The sequence below is a fragment of the Mauremys reevesii genome, linkage group 11, assembly GCF_016161935.1.
Source record: "Mauremys reevesii isolate NIE-2019 linkage group 11, ASM1616193v1, whole genome shotgun sequence".
Taxonomy (NCBI): Eukaryota; Metazoa; Chordata; order Testudines; family Geoemydidae; genus Mauremys; species Mauremys reevesii.
In genome coordinates, this window is record NC_052633.1 from 64,440,247 (window position 1) to 64,463,135 (window position 22,889).

The 22,889-nt window shown below is 42.4% G+C and overlaps 1 protein-coding gene across 5 annotated transcripts in view; it reads left to right on the top strand.

The window, feature by feature from the left end:
• OSBPL11 (oxysterol binding protein like 11) overlaps positions 1-22,889 on the top strand; it is a 79,783-nt gene that overhangs the window by 46,166 nt on the left and 10,728 nt on the right. For all 5 annotated transcript variants that reach the window (XM_039495583.1, XM_039495582.1, XM_039495585.1 and 2 more), the window contains exons 6-10: positions 7,563-7,764; positions 14,042-14,187; positions 15,613-15,753; positions 20,023-20,521; positions 22,236-22,422. In XM_039495583.1, coding sequence (XP_039351517.1) covers positions 7,563-7,764; positions 14,042-14,187; positions 15,613-15,753; positions 20,023-20,521; positions 22,236-22,422 — 1,175 coding nt within the window. The remainder of the gene's footprint in view (positions 1-7,562; positions 7,765-14,041; positions 14,188-15,612; positions 15,754-20,022; positions 20,522-22,235; positions 22,423-22,889) is intronic.

Below are 22,889 nucleotides of genomic sequence, written 5' to 3' on the forward strand. Positions count from 1 at the left end.
TTGGCTTCGACCCCTTCCCCATGGATGATGTTGCCCTGCTCGCCCCCACTACCCTCCAATGTGGCTCTCGGCCCGACATGATTGATCCTGCTACGGTCCTCGCCCGAGCCTATGGAGACAGCCTGCATGCACCCCCTCCAAAGCCATGCCGTGTCCACGGGGCCTGGGGGGGACAGAGGAGGCTCGGGTGGAACATGTGCCATCGAACCCATATCCCGATTTGACTACGTTTACTCAGTTTACTCAGTCTGATGCCTTCTATAAGGAGATGGAGCGCCAGGGTCGACAGCTGCAGCATATATGTGACAAGTTGGACCAATTGGAAGGTCTTCCACCTGGAGCATCGCGATCGCATCTTCACAAGTGCTTTCATTCGCCCTCGCCCGCCTGGCCCCGGGACCCTCCAACTGGGGACCCTCCGGATCCGGTACAGCGCTGGCATGGAGTTTTAAGAGAAGCCATCCTTGAAGGTCTAACACCTGAGGCCTTTCCGGTGATTACGCCAGACCCTCAACACCCTAATCATAGACGGTGGGCTCCTTTGGACTGGAAGTTGATCCGTGAGGCACAGAAATTGATCATGGCTTATGGACTAGATAATCCGTATGTACAGTCTATCATTGAACAGGTATTTGCTGGCCAAGCAATGTGTCCGTATGATGCGATTAAGCTAGCTGACATGCTTCTTACACCTACACAGAAATTGTTGTGGAAAGATGATTGGGCTAAGAGAGTTGACTGGGCTCTTGTCCGCAATTTGGATTTACGGATGATGATCCTCGGCGTGGCCACTGCTGATATGTTTTGGGAGCCGGTCGCTTTGTTGACCCGCATTTGCAAGCCCGCCTCGATCCCCGGATCCTGCAGCAGTCGCAGGAACTGGCTTTGGCTGCCTTTAAAGCGGTGCCCCAGATGGGAAAGCCGAGCCCTCCCTACGCTAAAATTATGCAAGGCCCATCGAACCGTATTCCACCTTTTGGATCGCCTCGAGAGGCTATTGATAGATCTCTAATCTGACGCCAGAGGCCAGAACTGCAGTTGGACTTGATCTTGCAACCCAGAATGCAAATCCCACTTGCCGCCGTATATTAGCCACCTTGCCCAAGACTGCGACCCTGATGGAAATGATGGAGGCATGTGGTAGGGCCGCTATGCTTGAGGAGATGGATAAGGCGGCAATTCCTGCTAAGGCACAGGCCTCTGCACTGGCCGTGGCGTTACAACCCCTGCTCGGGCGACAGCGGGGGCTAGAAACCGACCGCCAGCCGCCCTGTTTCGTTGTGGAAAACCCGACATTTCGGCGGACTGCCCTATGCAAAATGAGCAGCGGGCCTCTGATGTGTTACCTGAAGCTGCAACTGGCGCTTGCACGATGTGATAAGTTTGGACATCGCGCCGCCGACTGTTGGGCGCGTTACAAGAAGGATGGAACACCGCTGCCGGAACGGATCACGGGCCCCTGAGAGGCGCTACGACACAAGTACCTCCAACCAGCAACCTGGCTGCCTGGAACACCTCCCCGGAGCAACCCGTGGCAGTGCCGGAGTGGATTTGGCCACAGCGACAGATGTAGTTTTAGAGACTGACGAGGTTCAAGTTCTTCCTTCCAACACCGATGGCCCATTAGGATTTGGATTGAGTGCCCTTTTGATCGGCTGCTCGTCAACATCAAAACAAGGTATTTTTGTTTTGCCTGGCCTTATTGATGCCGACTATACGGGGAATATTGGGATAATGGTACGTGCCCTTTGTCCCCCTGTGACTATAACTGCTGGTACACGTCTTGCTCAGTTAATACCTTTCAAGGGATGTGTGCCCCGATCGACCCCGATTGACCGCGGGTCTCGAGGGTTTGGATCCACTGGCCCTCCCCACACTGCCTTTGCTATGGACATCACTTTGCGCAAGCCCACCCGAACCGCTCGGCTTCAGGGATCCGATGGGCGGCAGATCACTCAGGAAGGTTTTATTGGGGATGCAATGCAGAGTGGGGTAACTGAGGCACCTGTGACGACAGAGGTAGAAGATCCTGTGTTTACCTTGGAATCAGAGCCCACTGAAGCGGTTGCAGCTGAGGCCCCCATGCAGAATGATGTAGGAGATGCGCCATCTAACCTAGTATCAGAATGCCCAGGGGCAGTTGTAAATGGGGCCCCTCTACAGAGCGACATGTGTCCTCAAGAACTGCCTGTGTGTAGAAAGGGAGACGAAGAGGAGCAAGAGAATTTAGCTGTGCAGCTGGCAGATACTGGCTCACCCATTTTTAGTACTGAAAGCTCTGGGGCTCAAAAAACATTTGTGCCTGTTACAGCTGCAGCAATTGAAGAACAAATCATTGCAGAAACTGTAACATCTATGGAAACCTCAGCTGAAACTTTAAAGCCTTTAGAAGCAGTGCCTGGAAAACTATTTCCTGAACTAGTCCAAGATATTACCACTGCTCATTCAGGATTTGAGGCTGCAAACAGTAGGACTGAAGAAACTGCAACAGTGTCAGTATTAGAGATGACTGCTGCAATGGTGGATGGAATGACTGAGAAAGCAACAAGATGTACACACCCTGAGCCCCTGGAGGACAACTGCTTGTTAGCTGTGCCAGGATCCTTTTTGTTTGATCCTCCCTGAATGATTTAATTGATTGAAATAATTTTTGCTTTGCCTGAATGTATAGGATGATATCCTGATAATTTCCCCCGTAGAACTTGAACCACGATGGTGGTGGAACAGAAGAAAAAACACTCACATCATTGATATTGCCAATGTCTAGAAATTCCTGACTAAAAGGGCATTGAGAACTGACCCTGGTAAAGAAGCAAAGAATTGCACACTGGCAGGAAAAAATTTGGGACTCCTGCTAAAAAATGTGGTATTGATTGGATTTTGGGGTTTATTTTACAGGCTGCGCCCTGTGTTGTGGAATTTTTTTTAGCATGTATTGCCCTCCTAATTGGATTGTAAATGGTATTACCCCATTACTACCCCTGTTTTTAGAGCCTAATTGTTTTTGTTTTAAAGTTTGAGAAAACTCAGCCAAAAGGTTTGTTGAGTATTCTCAAAGGGGGGGGGGAGTTTATGGTGTTATTTAGGCATAAATTTAGGTAATTTGGGAGAATGGCTTTGAATTTATGTGACCCAAAATACCTTTATGTAAAGTGCTTTGGATCGGGCCCAGGCAGGCACGCAATAGATAGAGAACTTGAAGAGGAAAAAAGGATCGGGGCCAGGCGGCGGGCAACAGACAACAAGCTTGGAATACTGGTTGATAACCTTGAGGGTGTAGTTGATAGAAAAGGTAATTAACTACTAGCGAGTAATGTTAGGCAGAGTACAAAGTTAACTCTGTGGTTGCTGGAGGGAATAGCAGTTGAATTTTGTAAAGATGCTAAAGAGAAAAGTTTTTGGTGTTTTTGAAATGTTTGTAAATAAATTTAAGCAAAGAAATTAGTTTGCAATTGTTTGGTCATAAATAATTTTGTTGCATTAGTTGAAGATTGTATATTGTGTTATGTTATTGTAATTGTATTAGGCTAAGGGTATATAAGTGGTGATTTTTTGGGGGGGGGGTTTAAAGGTAGAAGTTAATAGTAAGAACCCTTAAGCTGTGAATAGCTTTGAATTTAGAAGTAAGCCAAGATGCAATTGTATTACTGTAAATGATTTAATTGATGAAGTGATTCCCCTGTTTTGTCTGAAATTAATAAGGGTATTTGTGTATTTTAAGTAATGATTGATTGCCCAGTAGGGGTATATTTGTTTTTGTATTTTAGATAATTGAGGAATATGGATGTTAGCTGCTTAGTATTTGATATACCATGCATTTGTTTACAGAGTTAAATTTATGTTATGTGTTTTATGTTTGTTTGTTTCTTTGTTTGTTTGTTTCTGGCCAGAATTGTTTTTGCGTGCGCTTATGTGGTTTATGTTGTGTTTTTAGGACCTCTCTCTCTGACCCCCCCTCCCTCAGTGTCAGTTTGATCGCCTGACATCTGAGGGATGATTTGGTAATAGAAGTTTGCCACAAGTTGGTGTGCTATAGAGAAGGGGGGAATCCTGTAGAATTTACACCATTTATTTGTTGTGCTTTGTTTTTGTTTGGTGGTGTTGGGGTTATGTTAAGAATTGCATGGTTATATAGGTTGGTTTTATAAAGTTTTAATTTTGGTTTGTGATAGATTGTAGTGTTATGATGTTATGAGTTGGGAATGTTTTGCTTATGCCTTTTTTCTTTTTCTTTTTTTTTTTTTATTTTGAGAAAAGGCGGGAGATGTGGGAACTTGGCAGATAAGTATGTGAGAGCTGAAGTGTTTAGACTTCAAGGTCGAGGCTAGTTTTTATCTGCTGGTAGGCAGTAAATAGGATGATAAGTCAAACAGGTGTTAGGATGATAATTACCCTATGGGGTTACAGCTGCGGCTCTGTAAATTTTGTTAACCAATTAGCAACTGCTTGCTTGCCTGCTTCAAGAGTATAAAGATGTATGCTGGAGAGAAATAAATGACTTTGCTGCCAATCAAACTGACTGAAGAGCTTTGTTCATATACGCCTGCGATGCAACATAGGGTTTCTATGGGTAGGGCTTCCCACCCTAGGGTTAGGGTTCCTAAGGGAAGGGCACTTGGATCTAGGGTTACGGATCCTATGGGTAGGGCACTTGGAGCTAGGGTTAGGGTTCCTGTGGATAGGGTTCCCCACGCTAGTGTTAGGTTTCTTTAGGGTAGGGCACTTGTAGCTAGGGTTAGGGTTCCTATGGGTAGGGCAACCCGCTCTAGGGTTCGGGTTCCGGAGCTAGGGTTAGGGTTCCTATCAGTAGGGCTTCCCGCTGTAGGGTTAGGGTTCCTAAGGATAGGGCACTTGGAGCTGGGGTTAGCGTTCGTATCGGTAGTGCTTCCCGCCCCAGGGTTAGGTTTCCTAAAGATAGGGCACTTGGAGCTAGGGTTAGGGTCCTATGGGTAGGGCACTTGGAGCTAGGGTTAGGGTCCTATGGGTAGGGCACTTGGAGCTAGGGTTAGGGTCCTATGGGTAGGGCACTTGGAGCTAGGGTTAGGGTTCCGAAGGGTAAGGTACTTGGAACTAGGGTTAGGGTTCCTAAATGTAGGGCACTTGGAGCTAGAGTTAAGCTTCCTATTGGTAGGGCACCCCACCCTAGGGTTAGGGTTCCTAAGGATAGGGCACCTGGAGCTAGCGTTAGGGTTCCTATGGGTAGGGCTTCCCGCACTAGGGTTAGGGTTCCTATGGGTAGGGCGCCCCGCCCTAAGGTTAGCGTTCCTATGGGTAGGGCACTTGGAACTAGGGTTAGCGTTCCTATGGGTAGGGCGCCTTGCCCTAGGGTTAGAGTTCCTATCGGTAGGGTGCCCTGCCCTAGGGTTAGGGTTCCTAAGAGTAGTAGGGCACTTCGAGCTAGGGTTAGGTTTCCTATGGGAAGGGAACTTGGAGCTAGAGTTAGGAGGTTGGGTGGCATAAGCTAGAATAGGCTAATAAAGGATGAGAGGCATAACCTGAAGCTATCCTGTGACTTTTTTTCCAGCTTTGCAAACTATGAATCTCCTTTGAGGCAGGGATAGTCTCTTTTTCTGTGTGTTTGTACAGTACCTAGCACAAATGGTACCCCAGTCCTAACTTGGGGTCTTTAGGTACTACTACTGTGCAAATAACTAATGAGGAAGACTCTCAGGAGAGCTTGTGTGTGTATGTGGTGTTTGTTGGTTAAACACCTCGAAGGCATGATTGATCCTGAAATCCAGTTTGTGTCATTACTCTGCACAGTTTTCAGGACAGTTGAAAAGTTCACATGTAAGCCATTTAGAGAATACTGTGACAAGAAGAGGTGGATTTGACATGTATATTGTAGAGCAGGGGTAAGCAACCTATGCATGGATGCCGAAGTCGGCACGCGAGCTGATTTTCCGTGGCACTCATACTGCCCGGGTCCTGGCCACCAGTCCGGGGGGCTCTGCATTTTAATTTAATTTTAAATGAAGCTTCTTAAACATTTTAAAAGCCTTATTGATTTTACATACAACAATAGTTTAGTTATATATTATAGACTTATAGAAAAAGACCTTCTAAAAATGTTAAAATGTATTACTGGCACGCGAAACCTTAAATTAGAGTGAATAAATGAAGATACGGCACACCACTGCTGAAAGGGTTGCCGACCCCTGTTGTAGAGTATCTGGTGGTAGGTAGTCGGTTGTTGGCAAAAGACATAGTAATATAGTGTTACCAAATAATACTGTGAGATTGTTAAACAGTTTTTGTGATTTGCTGATGTACAATATTATTTGAATATTTCTTTGAAATCTAAAAACCATTGCCTAGTAGAGACTGTATGTTATGAGACTGAAAGAAAACAGAGTGAAAGGATACTGTCAGAGTGGGTAAACTGAAAACCTCACCAGCCAGTTTGAAATCAGACACATTCATGAATCTGACATGATATGAGCACATGCAAGAAACTCTTTTTCTCCTTTGCCTGTCAGTTCTGTTTTTGTGTTCAGGCGGTTAACAGAAATTTGTGAGAATCCAGATGGCAGCAGGATTCTTCTTAGATTCCGTTTGTTGCCTCTACTCAGGAAGAGAGACCGGTAAAATAAAAAAAGAGGTTATAAATAGTACCTGTGATCACAGAAAACCTGTGCAATATTTTGTCTTAGTGATTTTTTTTTTAACCTACAAATTTTCGTTTTCCCAACCCTATACTGTGTATGAATGCATGTGCCTTTCTTTTAGGCTTCACCACAAAATGTAGGACCAATAATTAGTCACTGTTGTAGCTTCACTGATGGTAGCAATGGTGCAGGCTGTAGAGTTAGTTGACAGTGTTGTCTAACCTTGCTCTGGGGGAAGGAGCAACATGGGAAGAACGAGGGAGGGGAGAGGGAGGTAATCCACTGAGGACAGGAAGGCTTGTTTTTCAACCTTTCGTGCATATTTTACATATGTATATTATGATGTAAGTTTGAGCCAAGCTATCTCTGTGTAATTTAGGCCTGACCCTTTAAGGCACTGAATACATCCTATCCTGTAAGGTACTGAACACCCTTACCCATCCCATTGATTCCACAAGGTAGACTGTGTCAGCTTCCATGTTCTGTATAGCAGTGAGTTTGCTACTGGGTTCTGTATAAAGCATGGTTTTCAGTACTGTGTGTATCTATCGACCAAGCACGGAGAGCACTCAGCACTTAAGGTTATTAATATGTTCAGATTTCTTTTTCACTTTGTAAAATCTTCTTAGTACATTGTCTCACTATGTAACTAATACAATAAATACCATGGACTTCATGGGACTCGTGGCATGCATTTTGTGGGGGTATTCAGCACAGAAATGTGTTTTTAATTTATATTTTTCTTTTGCAGTTCATCATTAACCATACATTTAAGTGACAAGATGGTACTTTTATTTTTGACACATATAAAACTAATTCTTATTCATTCTTTGGGACTTGTATTAAGTTTGTAATATTCTTCGGGGTCATCTGTTTGTGAAGCACTTCAGTATAGCTGTATACCACAAAAATGTCTATCATCTTCTCTGACACCAGCACTGTTTTGTTTGATAGATGATGTCTCAGGCTGAGGGACAGCAGAGAGACTTGATCAGAAACATAGAATGCCTTCCTGCCTCTGGTCACCTTACATCCTTGGATCCAGACCTGTTAATGCTGAAAGCAACTTCCATGGCAACAATGAACTGCTTAAATGACTGCTTCCATATTCTCCAGCTACAACATGCATCGCAGCAAAAGGGATCCTTACCAGCAGGTGGGTCATGGATTAAGGTAAAGGTCTACATTCTGTGTGACTGAAGCATAAAGCCTAGAATTTATTGATTTTTAATTAAAATGTTTGTTCTACTGAATTTATCTTCCTGTGGGTTGGTTATCCCAAAACTTCCTACTGCAAGGTTTCTTTCACCTTCTTCTGAAGCAGCCTCTGTTAGAGACTTAATACTGGGTTAGTTGGACCACTGGTCTGATTCAGTATGGCAGTTCTTGTGTTCCTGCATGATTACTTTTTTTAGGCCAGGTTATCTCTAGTCCTGATGCAATCGCATTGGAGAATTACACTTCCCACCACCTACCATTGTGACCACAGTAGTGCTGTCAGGACTCTCCCTTCTTATGTGACTAGTGGGGTGGAGAGCAGGCAAAGGCGTAGCTCCATCCTATGTTCATCTCTAGGCATGAGGTGTGGGGAGCAATTTACTCTACTTCCCGGGAAAGGGGTGAACTGGAGAGGTATGACTAAGTCAGAATCCTTTCTACTGCTCTTCTTGGGGAGGCATGGCTATGTGCCACTCTCTACGCAGTACTAAGACTAAAGGCTCAATCTTGCCCCATGTTTGTTGAGCCAGAGGTGTTCATGATGGTTTATAGACAATTAAATTGACAGGAGCAGTTAGTGGGTATTTATTTTCAAAAGTGTCGCCTGTTGGTGGGAATCATGGAACCTTCCCACTATCTTTGATTCCTTCTATGTCTTTCAGCAGAAGCCCTTTAAAGCTAATTTTGTCATTTCCTACTAGTGTTCTCAAGACCTTTCAAATTCCCTAAAATCCATTTAAAGAACGCAAAATCATACAATCATCATAGGACTGGAAGGGACCTCGAGAGGTCATCAGCTCCAGTCCCTCATCTGCAAACTTTATGCCATTATCTGCCATTATGATGAAGATTGATGAAGATAGCGAACAGAAGCAGACCCAGAACTGAGGACCTCAGGACCCCCCATTCATTATGCCCTTCAGAACTCTCTGAGACCAGTTCTCCAAGAAGTTTTTTTTCCCAGTTTGCACCCACCTTATAGTAGCTCCATCTAGGTTGCATTTCCCTGATTTGCACTGTTAAGAAAAAAAAATATAATTTAATATATACCTATATATATTAAAAAAATAAAAAATAATAATTTTGTATTTAAGATTAGTTAAGATTAAGATGCTCAGACTTCAGACTTTGTCAAAACTTTCTTTCTTTCAACCTCTTATTTTTTGAGGTATGCCACAACACCAGTACAGTACTATTTTTGTTTAAACCAACTTTTGAAGACTTTTTTTTTTTTTTTTTTTTTTTTTTTTTCATTTGTTTGGTGAAGTTGTTGTGTGTGTGTGTGTGTGTGTGTGTGTGTGTGTGTGTATATATATTTATACATAACATTTATATAGCTGCTTTTCATTTTCTAGTATCTCAGAGCATGTTAAAAATTATTGTGCATGCAACACAATAATGAGGTTTTTTAGTTTGTGGGCTTACCCCTGGGGTGTGGCTGGAACCAATATGTGCATAGCATGCTTGACAACAGTGATGGTGAAGGCAACATTTTATGGGCTTTCAAATTCTTTGGGGGCATGAACTGTGTCAGGGGTTTTGAAAAACATAATTTTCTTCTGTTTTGATTTAAAAAGAAAAAATGCTCCAGTGAATTCTATCACTGTTCTATTTTAGAACTTTAGTGTCACTCTGAAGTAGTGACATGAACATAGCCTATATTTTAAAATTTTACACTACAAACATTAAGTTCTAATTCTAGGCCTTGTCTATGCACAAACTTTCACCATTCAAGTTTGTATGTGGGTACTCCTATTTTGATTTAGCTTAATCCAGTTTTTGCAGGAGTCGATAAGGGATGTTAAGCTATGCTCCCTTTTGAGGCAGAAAGCATCTTTTAGGAAACTTCAAATTGGGTTGAATATAAAATTACCCTCTCCCTTAAATTAGAAAAGATGCTTTCTCCAAGTAGTAATCATTGTGGAACAATATACGGTGCCTCTGCATGCACAGAGCCTGTCTTTGTCTCTAATTGTTCATTTTCATGCAAACAAATGTTTACCAGAATTGTTTTCATTTAATTTGTTTATAAAGTGCACATTTGAATATGTGCCTTTTCTGTTTGTGAGTCTCTCTACATTAATATGTTAATTTTAGTGTATCTATTGGGTGTTTTTGTGCTAGTAAAAGCTTTTAAGGAAGCTAATGGTTTCTACTGAATTGCTACAGCTATATCAGCCTCTTGATAATTATTGTAATAAACTGCCTAGATAAATTACTTTCATGATGGGAATATATTAAAGGTATTGTAGTATGTTTTGCATTATATATATTTTGAGATTCCCAGCTATGTTGAACTGCTTTTTGCAACAAGAACTGATGAATTGTACAGTAATAATTATTTTTAGCTCTCTCTTTAAACAAAAATTAGCCCATGTGGTTTTAAATAACTACATAGTAGGGTAAACCATCTTTCTGCCTTTGTAACTTCCAGGCTTAATTTTTAAGATGAACATTTGAAAGGTGTTGTCCAAACTTTGACCCTTTTTTTTTTTATGGCTTTAACTTATAACAAACTAAAAAACCCACCGTGCCTGGGAAAAATATTTCCTGTTAAAAAGCATCTACTGCATGCAGATTAACTACTTAAAAAAATAGGATTTTTAATGTAAGTGGCTGGAGATACTGATTAAACCTTCAGTTGCAGATTGGCCCAAGAGCAGAAAGGCTTTCTCTTAGCACTACACAAGATTAAGAACTAATATTAGAAAGTTTGGAGCCCTTACAGTTCCAGGGGGAGATCTGGGAGAAGTGTAGTCCCATTTGCACCACTTCAGTGACAGAATTTTATATGCATCTTTGTGGAGAAGTTGTAATCCGTGAATTTTTTTTTGTTAAAATCACTGAACAGGAAAAAGTTGAACAAATATTTAGTTGACATAGGTTGGTATGCGTGTTTTTTTTTTCCCCCATTAAAAATATAATTTAGAACTTTCATGGTATATTGCCTATCAGGTGCCAAGGTTAACAACGCCACAATAAGGGTAGCAAATCTTAAAGAATTCTAGTGACTTTGTTTCCACGCAAACTATAATCAATAAAAACACTGCTCAAGAGAACCATACTTAATCATGAAATATTTTAGGAGCCCGTGGGAAGAACTGAAGATTGGAGCAGTGCATGTGTCCTTCTCAGAAAATCAAGAAAGAAGGAGAAGACTGGTAGTGGGTACAAAACAATGCCTGTATTGCAGGTATAGAGAAAAAGGGTTGCAATTCATTAAGCATTGGAACGTCTTTGATGAAAGCCTGTTTGGATTAGATGACCTCCACTCAACTAAGAAGGGTACTGATTTGAATTGCAGAGTCTTTAGGCAGGCGTTAAAACTTGATTATGGATGAATAAGGATTCTTTGCTTCACCAGAATGAGCTGTTACGGACTTTTGACATACAAATTAGGGTGAGGATGAAGTTCCTAAATAAAAGATGGAAAGATTTAGAACATAATAAAAGCTTTAGAAAGATGAGCAGGGTGATCTAATAGGCCCTTTTCTACTGTAACATCTTTGATTCCGTGAAGAAGACTAAATGTGTCAGCATACTTTAGCATATGTCTAATGCTAGAAATGCGGGCTATAACAAACTAGAACTAGAAGTGATGCTAAATAAACAGACACACTGCGTGTGTGTAACTGAGTAGTGCAGAAGAGGTGGAAAAAGTACTTAACAGCAAGATACAATTTGATAGCTAAGAACTAGATAATCACAATGATCACATCTGGCCTTGGTATCTGTGAATGTGGTGGTAAATGTCTTTGAGTTAGAATACAAGGAATAAAAAAGATATGACAGTGGGCATCTGCTACACACCCTAAGGACTGAAGGAAAGTATGAACAGAAAAATGTCTGGACCAACTGTCAAGGTGTACTGCAAGTGACAAGCTATTTTAATTGTGAAGTTGAGAATGTGGCGGTTATTGGAAGGCTTCAAACTGTTGATCTGAATTTTGTAAAATACAGAATGGATGCATAATGCATCAGATAAAATTGTGTTTAGTTGTCAGAAAAGCAAATTTTAGAGCCCCAAAACTACAATTCCTGTGAAGAAGAATAAAGCAGGAAATAAGAACTGGCAATGTGGTGTCACAAGGCATTGTTCTAAAATCGGAGGTAAAAAAGAAATCTGCACTGGAACTGGGAAAAAGCTAAGGCAATCAAGCAAGAATACATGGTATTAATTTAAAGCTTATAAGGAGAGAGAGGGACAGCAAAAATGTAGAATAGGTTCATGTCTGCTGCTTTGGCTAAGGGGAATATAATACATTGTCCTGGTTGAGGGAGAAGTATTAGAGGGCAAATCTGTCCATTAATAGAGTATAAAATGAAATTATATTTAGAGAGAAAGATTTGAAATACTTAATTTTTAAAAATCAAACACAAAAAGATAAACATGTTTGAAATAAGTAGTAAAGTGGACTAAAATAGCTGATAAAGCGCAGAAAAGGAAATACTGGTTAAATTTGAATAAATAAGTTTACAAATCAACCAAGACGGATAATATGCAACCTGTGTAGGTTTCTCAAGGATACGAGGAAGAAATGTAGTATATATATATATATATGGAAGGAACAGTTATCCTGGCAATTAACATGCTGAAAGTATAATTTCTAACACTTTTTTATAAAAAGATTGACAAACTGAGAGATTGCTGTTTATCTAGATGCTAATGCAAGCAATGGTAATGGTAGCTGCTTTCAACTACCTGAAAGGGGGTTCCAAAGAGCATGGATCTAGACTGTTCTCAGTGGTACCTGATGACAGAACAAGGAGTAATGGTCTCAAATTGCAGTGGGGGAGGTTTAGGTTGGATATTAGGAAAAACTTTTTCACTAGGAGGGTGGTGAAACACTGGAATGGGTTACCTAGGGAGGTGGTGGAATCTCCTTCCTTAGAGGTTTTTAAGGTCAGGCTTGACAAAGCCCTGGCTGGGATGATTTAGTTGGGAATTGGTCCTGTTTTGAGCAGGGGGTTGGACTAGATGACCTCCTGAGGTCTTCCAACCCTGATATTCTCTAATTCTTGTTTCCATGAAGATTAAATCTTGCCATGCAAAGTTAAGTTATACTACTGAGTCCAGGCAAAGATGTTTAGCTAAGATGTTTTAAGACAACTCTATCACACAAACAGTGGCATTGGAACAGTTTTTTCTAGGGAGTGCTGAAAGCCATTGAACAAAACTGTAAACCCTGTAAATGATGGAAACCACTTCAAGCCAAGAGGGTCTGCCGCACCCCTCGTGCCAGCACCCACGCACGCAAATTGCCCTCACAAAATGGCTACTCCATTTTTCTGATCCTCCTTTACATGAAACCCATGTTATCTGAAGCAGGTTCCTGTCCCCAGCTTAAATCGGGGGACATGACCTCTTTCCGATAAGGGAAGTTTGGATAATTGAGGTTACAGTGTATAAGAATAGAAATGTCCAACATGCTGTTTTTTTCTGAATGTCCCTAATTTCTTTTACTTTACCAAAATGCAGAATACAGAATTATGGACAGAAGATTCCAAGTTACTAGTAATTATGCTTCTGGGTTTGTGTTATAGCCAGAATGTTTCTGTCTCATAGCATTTGTGTGTGGTTTTAATAGAACTTTATTGGTGTCTACTGTACATTAGCCTTTGAAATAAAATGGAACATTTTCATTATTGATGAGGAATTGCATCTGATAGACTAGCGGAGAGTAACAAGACACTTGAATCATTAAATTAGTGGGTGACAGCTTTCCAGGTGCTGCTGCTATCTCTTTGAGCAGCTATTATTTATTCAACATAGCATGTTGTTCCTTCAACTGAGAAAAGACAAGTACTTTTTCCAGAGAAAACAATGCCAAAATATTGTTTCGTTTTAGCCTCGATTTCTGAAACTGACTGAAGTTTGAGAATGAGCTATAGCTACCATTTCTTTAATTGGTGTAAAAACTTCTCCAAGGGGTTAAATAACATTCCAGTTTGGGTTCTGTTTCTAGTGTCTGATTACACCTTTTATAACATGATCATCTTCTCCAGTACAAGTCGCATATATTACAGCTGCCCAATCACAGTGCTCATGCTAATGATCAAAGAAGGTGTTGTCCTGGTGCATTCACCTTGTGTTTTGTGGCTGCTGAACAAGATTAACTGCTTACAGCTTTTTGAAAAAGTGTTTACTCAAAAACATCTTTTGTTGAACTCCCAGAGTATGAATAAGTTTCAGCGCAAACTTTCTTTTGCTTCAGGGACAACGATCAGTTGGTTGGAACCAAAGATTTCTTTGTCAAACCATTTCAAAAATGGAACAGCTCAAGATTTTTCATCAGAGCCAAACAAGCCAGCATCTGCCATAAAGGAGCAGTCTATGCCAGAGCCCTGCCATCTAACAAGGGTAAGGTAATGTGGCAGCCCAAGGTCTGTGAGGAACGTTTCCATTTGCAGGATTATCTGGAGATATTTAGCAATTTTTTTATATAATGCAGGAAAATTATGGTGGTTCTCCTGCCAGTACAGACATTTGAGTAGAATAAGGAGGACCACTTCTGAATTAAATGTTTTATTGCCCTGTAGCAAGTCTGTCGTCTTCTAGTAAACCGCTGCAGGGTGACATATGAATAAAATGTGTAATAAGAGGTATGGGGAAGGCGCAAATTTAAAGCAGCAGTTTACAATATGTAAATACACAAATTATTCCAGTTAGTGTCATTTTAATACTAGAAATCAGTGTGAAGTGAATAAATTGATTTTTTCCAAATATTCACCGTATAAACTACTTTTGAAAATTTCTCAGCAGAGGATAGATGAGGGAAGCTAGTTGTTAAAAGTATTTTATAACTTATTTTCCTGTATATTATTGCTTTTTTCTTTTTCAATCTTTAGAAAAAACTAATCTTTTTAACTTCCCTGAAGTCAAATGATGTTGAATTCTGTTGTATTTTCAATACTCTAAACTATCAATTATTTTGAAGTGCAAAAACATTCTTGTAAAATACAAGAATAATGAAGATTGTGAAACAGAGGCTTTTAAGTTGCAGTTGTAGGCAACTTGGTTTCTGAGAGTTGTGTGTGTATGACACTAAACTCTTTGGGGCAGATTACATGTTTAGGGTAATTATTATTCTATATGCATGTAACAATATCTTGTCTCACTTTTTTCTTTTTTATAACATCTTTCAGTAAAGTTTGTATAAGAAACCTAAAAATATAGACTACGTTGAAATTAAGTATTTAATTCACATAGACTTTTCTTTCCGTAATACAGGCAGATAGCAACCCCTATAGGCCAAGAAGCAGAATTACCCTTAAGATGAATAACTCCTTATCTTTACAAAGTTCATTCTAAATTTATTTGTCTCGCCAAAAGATTTAAATGTAGGGCAAGTACGTAAGAAGTGCTTTGATTACTACATTGTCTGTGGTTGGAATATAATTATTCTCAATGACTTCTTAGATTTATAGGATAATAGAAACATAGGACTGGAAGGGACTTCAAAGATGTCATCAACTGTAGCCTCCTGCGCTGAGGCAGGACTAAGTAAACCTAGACCATTGGCAGGTGTGTGTTCAACCTGTCCTTAAAAACCTGTATACACTCTTTCATTTGTAAGTACAACATGATGTAGCATCAGCAGAAAAAAACATGGAACACTTGTGGTAATATAGAGGTCTGGTTTTCTTTGGAAGCTCATTTGAGACCATTCCCAGTCTGATAGATTTCTTTAAGGTTTTTTAGACTTGCCTCTCCTGCCCTGTGAGGCACAGGCTAAGCTTTTTAGTCCGTTAGGTCTTTGAAATGACTGTGGATTTCTCACACCAGGAACCTGAAGAAATAAACCCAGACGAGGAGCTGGAGGATACATGTGTTAACAAAGAAGATGACCTCGGAGCAGTGGAAGAACAGCGCAGTGTTATCTTACATCTATTGTCTCAGCTGAAACTTGGCATGGATTTAACAAGAGTAAGTAGGCAAGATGTGAAAGCTGTCTGTAGTGCAAGTGAAGTGACACCTAACCTTTGTCCATCCAAATGCCATATGGCAATTTGCCAGGAGCTTGTGGAAACATACCTATTTTGTGTAAAATGGAATAGATAGTAGCTATTTTGTACAGAGTTTCAGCCTGCAGAAACTTCAGGTCCCAACTTCAGCCTGATCTGCAGGAGTTGAAACATGTATTTGAAGCCTACTAGCCACTAAAATAAATAAAATATATAAAAAATACTGTATAGCTTACCGTACCACCCTAAAGGCACCTCTGCTACAATTTAAAGAAACAGCTGTATGCTGTAACTGTATGTGTAAAGAGAGAGAGAAAATTCTCACTTCATCCCCTTTCTCTCGTTCTTTGCAGCTCTTTCTTTACCTGCTTTGTGTTTCTTTACTGCTCTCCAATATTTTCTCTTCCTCTGACATATCTACATACCACTCTGATACATCCCCACGCCCTCGCACAAAGGGGTTGGAGGTTTTACCAGATTCATAGTAACTAGAGGGCTCAAGCGAACGACCAATACAAAAGGGAGTCCAAGGGCAACCTCCCTGCAAAACTCTGGGGGAGAGAAAGGGGCTGACTCCAGAACCTGTTGTGTGTGTATATCTTCTTTAGCAGTCTCTGGCTAGCAAGCCTTATAAATATGAGTTCTTTTTCTCCAACCCTCATCTGGCTGTTAGAAAGAAGAATGAATGTTCTTTCTTTCAGTTCTCAGCCCCAGAGCACCCTGGCATTCACAAGCAGTGGAGTTCTGCTTCTCTTTCACTCTGTTTTCTGTTCGCTGCTGGGAAGTAAGAGCTTTCTGCTATCCTGACCCCCTCCCATCCACAGTTTTGCTGCTGCTCAGAACTTTAGATAAAGGTAGCAGAATGAAATTGACCTCCTCTTGTCAGTTTAACTGCTGCCTTCAGGGATCCCAGTAGCAGCAGTGAAAACTTGACAAAACTAATTAGTTGTCCCGCTGCATGGTACAGAAGCAGACACTGGCATAGGCGGCAGGTTTGTATAATTTTTGGTGGGGCCCAAAATGGTGGTGCCCCCCCGCTCCCGCCTTGTAAGCCGATATAAAATGAAGCTACAACGCGTCAGTGCCACAAGATTACAAGTGTCAATTAAAAGTGGAAAGTCAGAAGCAGCACTTGCCTGCTTCAATATACGGTATTATATTTTGTTGCACCTGTTGTGATGAAGTGGGAATGTTCTTAATATTTTCTCTGAATACTGTGTGGGTGCCTCAGTTTCCCCTGCAAGATGCCAACTGAAGGTGTTGGGGACAAAGAGATCAGGTGGCCTCCCTGTCCGGAAGAGACACAGAGGCCAGAGGGAGTGTCAGTTTGGAGCTGGCTGGGGTAATGGGGAGAGACCCAGAACTTGGTTCTGGGCTCCCCAGCCCCCAAGATGGACCTGACAGAGGGGTTCTGTTTTCTGTACCAACAAGCTCTGTTTAAACTGTGTTCCCGTCATCTAATAAACCTTCTGTTTTACTGTCTGGCTGAGAGTCACATCTGACTGCGGAGTTGGGGTGCAGGGCCCTCTGGTTGCCCCAGGACCAGCCTGGGCAGACTCGCTGTGGAAAGTGCATGATGTGGAAGGGCATGCTGAATGCTCCGAGGTCAGACCCAGGAAGGTGTAAGCTTCTTGCCCTGGAGACAGTATGCTCCAAGAGAGGAGGCTCCCCCAGAGTCCTGACTGGCTTTGTATGGAGTTGTTCCAAAGCATCACAGCATCCCCTTCCACACCGTGCACTTCCCAGAAGTCCGCACAGGCACTGACACTCCCTCCTCCGGCCTTTGTCTCTTTTCCAGGCATTAGGAGGCCACCCGATCTCTCTGTTCTCCAACACCTTCAGTTGGCACCTTGCAGGGGAAACTGATTTGGGAGAAATGAAGTAAAAGCTGCCCAAACCGAGCTTGAGCACTCCTGAATTTTGAGGTGTTCAAATCTGGAAGGCAGGTGCTGGGGGGGGAGGGGGCTGTGGGCTCCATGGGGGAGCATGGCAGCAACTGTCTGGAGCTACACGGAGCCAGACACGCTGGTCTGAGTGGCACAGTAAGCGGTTTGGGGGTTGGCGATGGGGTAGGGGTTCGGGGGGGCAGTCAAGGGACAAGGAGCAGGGGGGGTTGGATGGGGCAGAGGTTCGGAGGGGCAGTCAGGGGACAGGCAGCAATTGGATAGGCATGGGAGTCCAGGTGGTTTATCAGGGGACAGGTAGGAGGGTCCTGGGGGAAGTTGGGTGGGGTCTCAGGAGGGGGCAGTTGGGGACAAGGAGAAGGGAGGCTTAGATAGAGGCTGAGGTCCCAAGGGGCAGTTCGGGGCAGGGGTCTCGGGAGGGGGTAATCGGGGGACAAGGACCAGTGGTGCTTAAATAGGGAGGGGGTCCTGGGGGGCAGTTGGGGCAGGGGTCTGGGGAGGGGGCAATCAGCGGCCAGGGGCTGGGATTCAAAGGGTTCTGGGCTGCTGGCAGCCGTGGGGAGCCCAGAGCCCTTTAAATCCCAGCCGCAGCTGGAGTCAGAGGGCTCTGGGCTGCCTGCAACCGCGGGGAGCCCAGAGCCCTCTGATTCCCGGCCGCGGCTGGGATTTAAAGGGCTCTGGGCTCCCCGCCGCAGCGGGCAGCCCAGAGCCCTCTGACTCCTGGCCGCGGCTGGGATTTAAAGGGCTCTGGGCTGGCGGCGGCTGCCGGCAGCCCAGAGCAGGGGAGAAACCTAGCTCCAAATATTGCTGGAGCAGAGCCCCTGACTGTGAATATTCCTGGGGCTAAAGCCCCAGGAGCCCATATAAGTTGGCCCCCATGGACACTGGAACTGTTTTTTGCAGATCTGGGAAGATTAGGCTGCCACTAATTTATTCTTAGCTTACACATGGAAGATGGGGAGACTTTCTTCGTAACCAGACTAGAAACTTTTTTAAAACTAAAGATTAGACTCCGCAGAAGTTGATGGTATTTGGCCAGAAAAGCTTTCTCCTCATCACAGAAGATTGAGTTTTTCAAGTCTCTCTGATCTGAGTGGTGGTTTGCTCGAATCAACATGGATAATTGCATGGTGGAGCTTGCATTCCTGCATTAAAGATGAAGGCACCTGTAGGCCACATTTTTACCACCCCTGCTCAATCAGGATTCAGTTTAATTCTTCCCACAACTTGGTCCTTAATGCTATTGATAAAAAGGTAGTTAAGGTTAGATTTGTTTTTATTCTTCTCCTTTTCCTCATAACAAATTGTTAGTCATGTTTTCCCTTCCTTTATGGCTGTTTCCCATTTTTGAGTATTGTATATACTCGATCAGAAGCCGGTTTGTTTATAAGCCAACCCCTGCAAGATGGATAAGTAAAAATGGAAAAAATTTTATAACCTGTTCATAAGCTGACCCTATAATTCAAGGGTCAGCAAACTTTGGCTCCCGGGCCATCAGGATAAGCCACTGGTGTGCCGAGATGGTTTGTTTACCTCAAGCCTCCGCAGGCACGGAGGTAAACAAAGTGTCCTGGCGTGCCAGCTGCTTACCCTGATGGGCCGGGACAGCAACTGGTGGGGAAATTTTTTGGGGGGGAGAAGCTGGGAGTCAGGGGAGTAACCCCTGTGACCCCCCACATGGCCCCCCCTAGTCCGGGACCCCCACTCTCTCCCCATCCCTTCCCACCTTATCTGGGGAGGGCCAGGGGAGGATGTCTCTGACCTGGCTGGAGCTGTACCGGCAGGCTGAGCAGCATGGCATGGCCGCAGCATGCTCCGGTGCCTGGGCAGCATGGCCACAGCCTCCTCTGGGGGGTGGGGCCGAGCGGCATGGCTGCAGCCTCTGGCTCCGCCTCGTCCCTTCTGGCTGTGCTGCCTCTCCTTGCTCCCTCTGTTGTGAGGAGGGGCTGTGTCCCACCTCTCTCTATCCGTTCATAAGCTGACCCCCTTCTCTGATGCTTCCCTTTTTTACTAAAAAAATTCGGTTTATGAATGAGTATCTATGGTAAGTTCTCTTAGGTTTGGGTGTTTACTTCATCATAAGTTTTTTGTGCTACTTGTTTTAAGTCTTTCATTTAAAATAATTTTAAAACTTTCTTTTTCATGCCATTCCCATTATCCTGAGAACATTTTGCTTATTAGTGCCAGAATGGACTTTGCATCTCTGTTAAAAGTATCGTATCCCTATTTCCCATTCCCTTTGTAATGTGATTACTTCAAGAATTTATTCATAAATATAGTCTACTTACATATTTTTAAGTTGTTATAGTTTTTTGTCTTTATTTCAGGTGGTTCTTCCCACTTTTATTTTAGAGAAACGTTCTTTGCTGGAGATGTATGCAGACTTCATGTCTCACCCAGACCTCTTCATTGCAATCACAAATGGAGCTACCCCAGAGGAGAGGATGATCCGCTTTGTTGAATATTATCTCACTTCATTTCATGAAGGTCGGAAAGGAGCAATTGCTAAGAAACCATACAATCCAATTATTGGAGAAACGTTTCACTGCTCTTGGAGGATGGCTAAGGGCGAAGTAGCCTCTGACTCAAATAGTAACTCTTCATCCCACTCCCTCTCAGAGCAAGCCACTCTTTCACAAGAGCCAGAGGGCCAAGTGGAGTCAGACTACTATACAGTCAGATTTGTAGCTGAGCAAGTGTCCCATCATCCTCCCGTCTCAGGGTTTTACGCTGAATGTGTAGAGAAGAAGATGTGTGTAAATGCTCATGTCTGGACAAAAAGTAAATTCTTGGGAATGTCAATAGGAGTAACAATGGTTGGTGAAGGTGAGTAATTTATTCACTGCAGAAATGGAAGGTGGTTAAAAAATCAGTGAGATAAATATAAAATTAAGTTCTGTGAACTCCAGTGTCAGAATAACAAGTGACTTTTGCTCAGTTTCATCTATAGGATTTTCAAAAGAAGTCATTTGCAGGTTGTTAATAGGCTATTTTAAGTGTTTGGTTTTGTTTTTTTTAACAAAATAGCTCTGGGTCTCCTCCATTTACCTTGAGAAAGAGATTGAGAAACCTTAAAGTCCTGTTGTTAGATGACATATTTATTTATTATGGAGTACAGAAGATGCCAGATGTGCATGGTAGAAACAATCAAAAGATTGCGTAAGATCACAAACCTCCACAGGGCTATAGTATATTGCAGAAAAGCAAGACGTATCTAGAAACACAACATGAGGTTTTGAAGCAAAAGTACAATTTGTACAACCTAAAGTGACATTATGTCTCCAAAACATAAAACAAATTAGAATGTACAACATAAAATACTTAACATAAATGTTAATTTTTCCATTGCCCTATCTGCTGTGACTCTCAGATGTTTGAATATAATCTGCACTCCTGATACAATGAGGATAGGTAAGGAATGTGTAAATCAGTGCTTTGAGTCTGAGGAAGGCAACTCCTGGAGCTGAAGTCTCCTTCCAGACAGTTTCAGAGACCATATGATGAGCACCTTTGCACTGCTGTTCTTCAAAGATCTGATGTTTGCCCTAAGGTAGTTTCTTTAAAACTGGATGCCTCTCACATCTGCCCATGAGGTGAGAGGAATTGTGCATAACTCTCACATAGGGGGTGTGATCCCTCAGCATTATGGAGGTGAAAAGCTGCCTTCTTAAGGGTCTGTGTCAGCTGCTGCCAAGGCATGAATGGAACAGAAGACCGTATGATGACAGTTAAGCTTTAACTCGTGAACCTGAAAAAGACAGGATACAAGAGAAATTGTGAAAATCAAATGTCAGAAGAACACAGTGACCTAAGTCTACAGGAGGCATCAGCTGGCATATGCACAGCACAAAATCACTTTCTTTTCACTTTTTTTTTTAAAGAGACAGAATCAGAGATAGGTAGATCTGATTCCTGAGAAAATGTCAAGAAGATTTGAATATCATTTTAAAATTAATTGTAATGACTATTGCATGAACAGCAGTCAGGCGATAGTTGTGTTTATCTACAAGTCAGTAATGAAAAGGAAGTGACAGGAAGGAAGACTAAGGCTGCTACACCCCTTCAGCAAAGGTAGAATGTACCATCTACTTGTGGGGGAGGGAAGTGAAATGTGAACATGAACCTCCAAATTCTCTGGCTTCGGTAATTCATTGCGCATCTCATGCTTGTAGCCTGGTTCCAGAGTGTGAATCTCTTACCATTGTAGCAGTAAAACTTTTACAAGTGAACAGTTAGCTGCTACTACGCCTATACAGCACCAGGCTTTTAAGATCATGTTTTTGAACCTGTAACAGGAGGAATGTGGGTTTTCAAGGCGAACAGCAAATGTACTGGTACCCATGATACCCAGTGTCTGTACTTGTCTGTTGTAAAACCTAACTAATGGCAATGTGGGGTTAACAAAATTCTTTTTGTATCTGGAATCTGTAATAATTGTGATAGTTTTACTGAGAGTGTTAGATCTATTTCCTTCAACAACCACTTGCCTCAGTACTGTAAATTGGAAACATTTTGACAACACTCTTATTTTTGCATGCAGGACTCTTAAGTCTTTTGGAATATGGAGAGGAATACACGTTTTCTCTACCTTGTGCATATGCTCGATCAATTTTAACTGTTCCGTGGGTAGAATTGGGAGGAAAGGTCAATGTTAACTGCCCAAAAACTGGATATTCTGCAAGCATTACTTTCCATACCAAACCATTCTATGGTGGCAAACTGCACCGGTAAGTAGACACATCTATATTTTACTGAATTCCCTATACTGTATCACTCAAACTCTGTAAATGAATACCTTGCCTCTGGTTTTTGTCACCATCTGTTTGCATGCTAAGTAGCCTTGTGCTGAGAAAACTCTATTCACTGATGCATTTTTTTTTTCTATTCTTGAAACTGTTGAGGGATTGTGGAGTTATGAGGCAGTACTGCATAGCCCAGCCACACAAACTTCACAAGCAAAAGACTGTTTCATTGCTAATTAGTCAGATAAATTCAAGGCTGCGAGTATCTGCGTGCGTGTTCCCATGCATCCGGTTCAGGGGATCAGGAGACGGGACTTTTAGGGTTTCATTCCTGGCTCTGCCAATGACTTGTTTTTGACTGAGCAAGCCATTTAACCCTGCTCTGTCTTGTGTGTGTGTGTGTGTGTGTGTGTGTGTGAGAGAGAGAGAGAGAGAGAAACAGGGATGACACA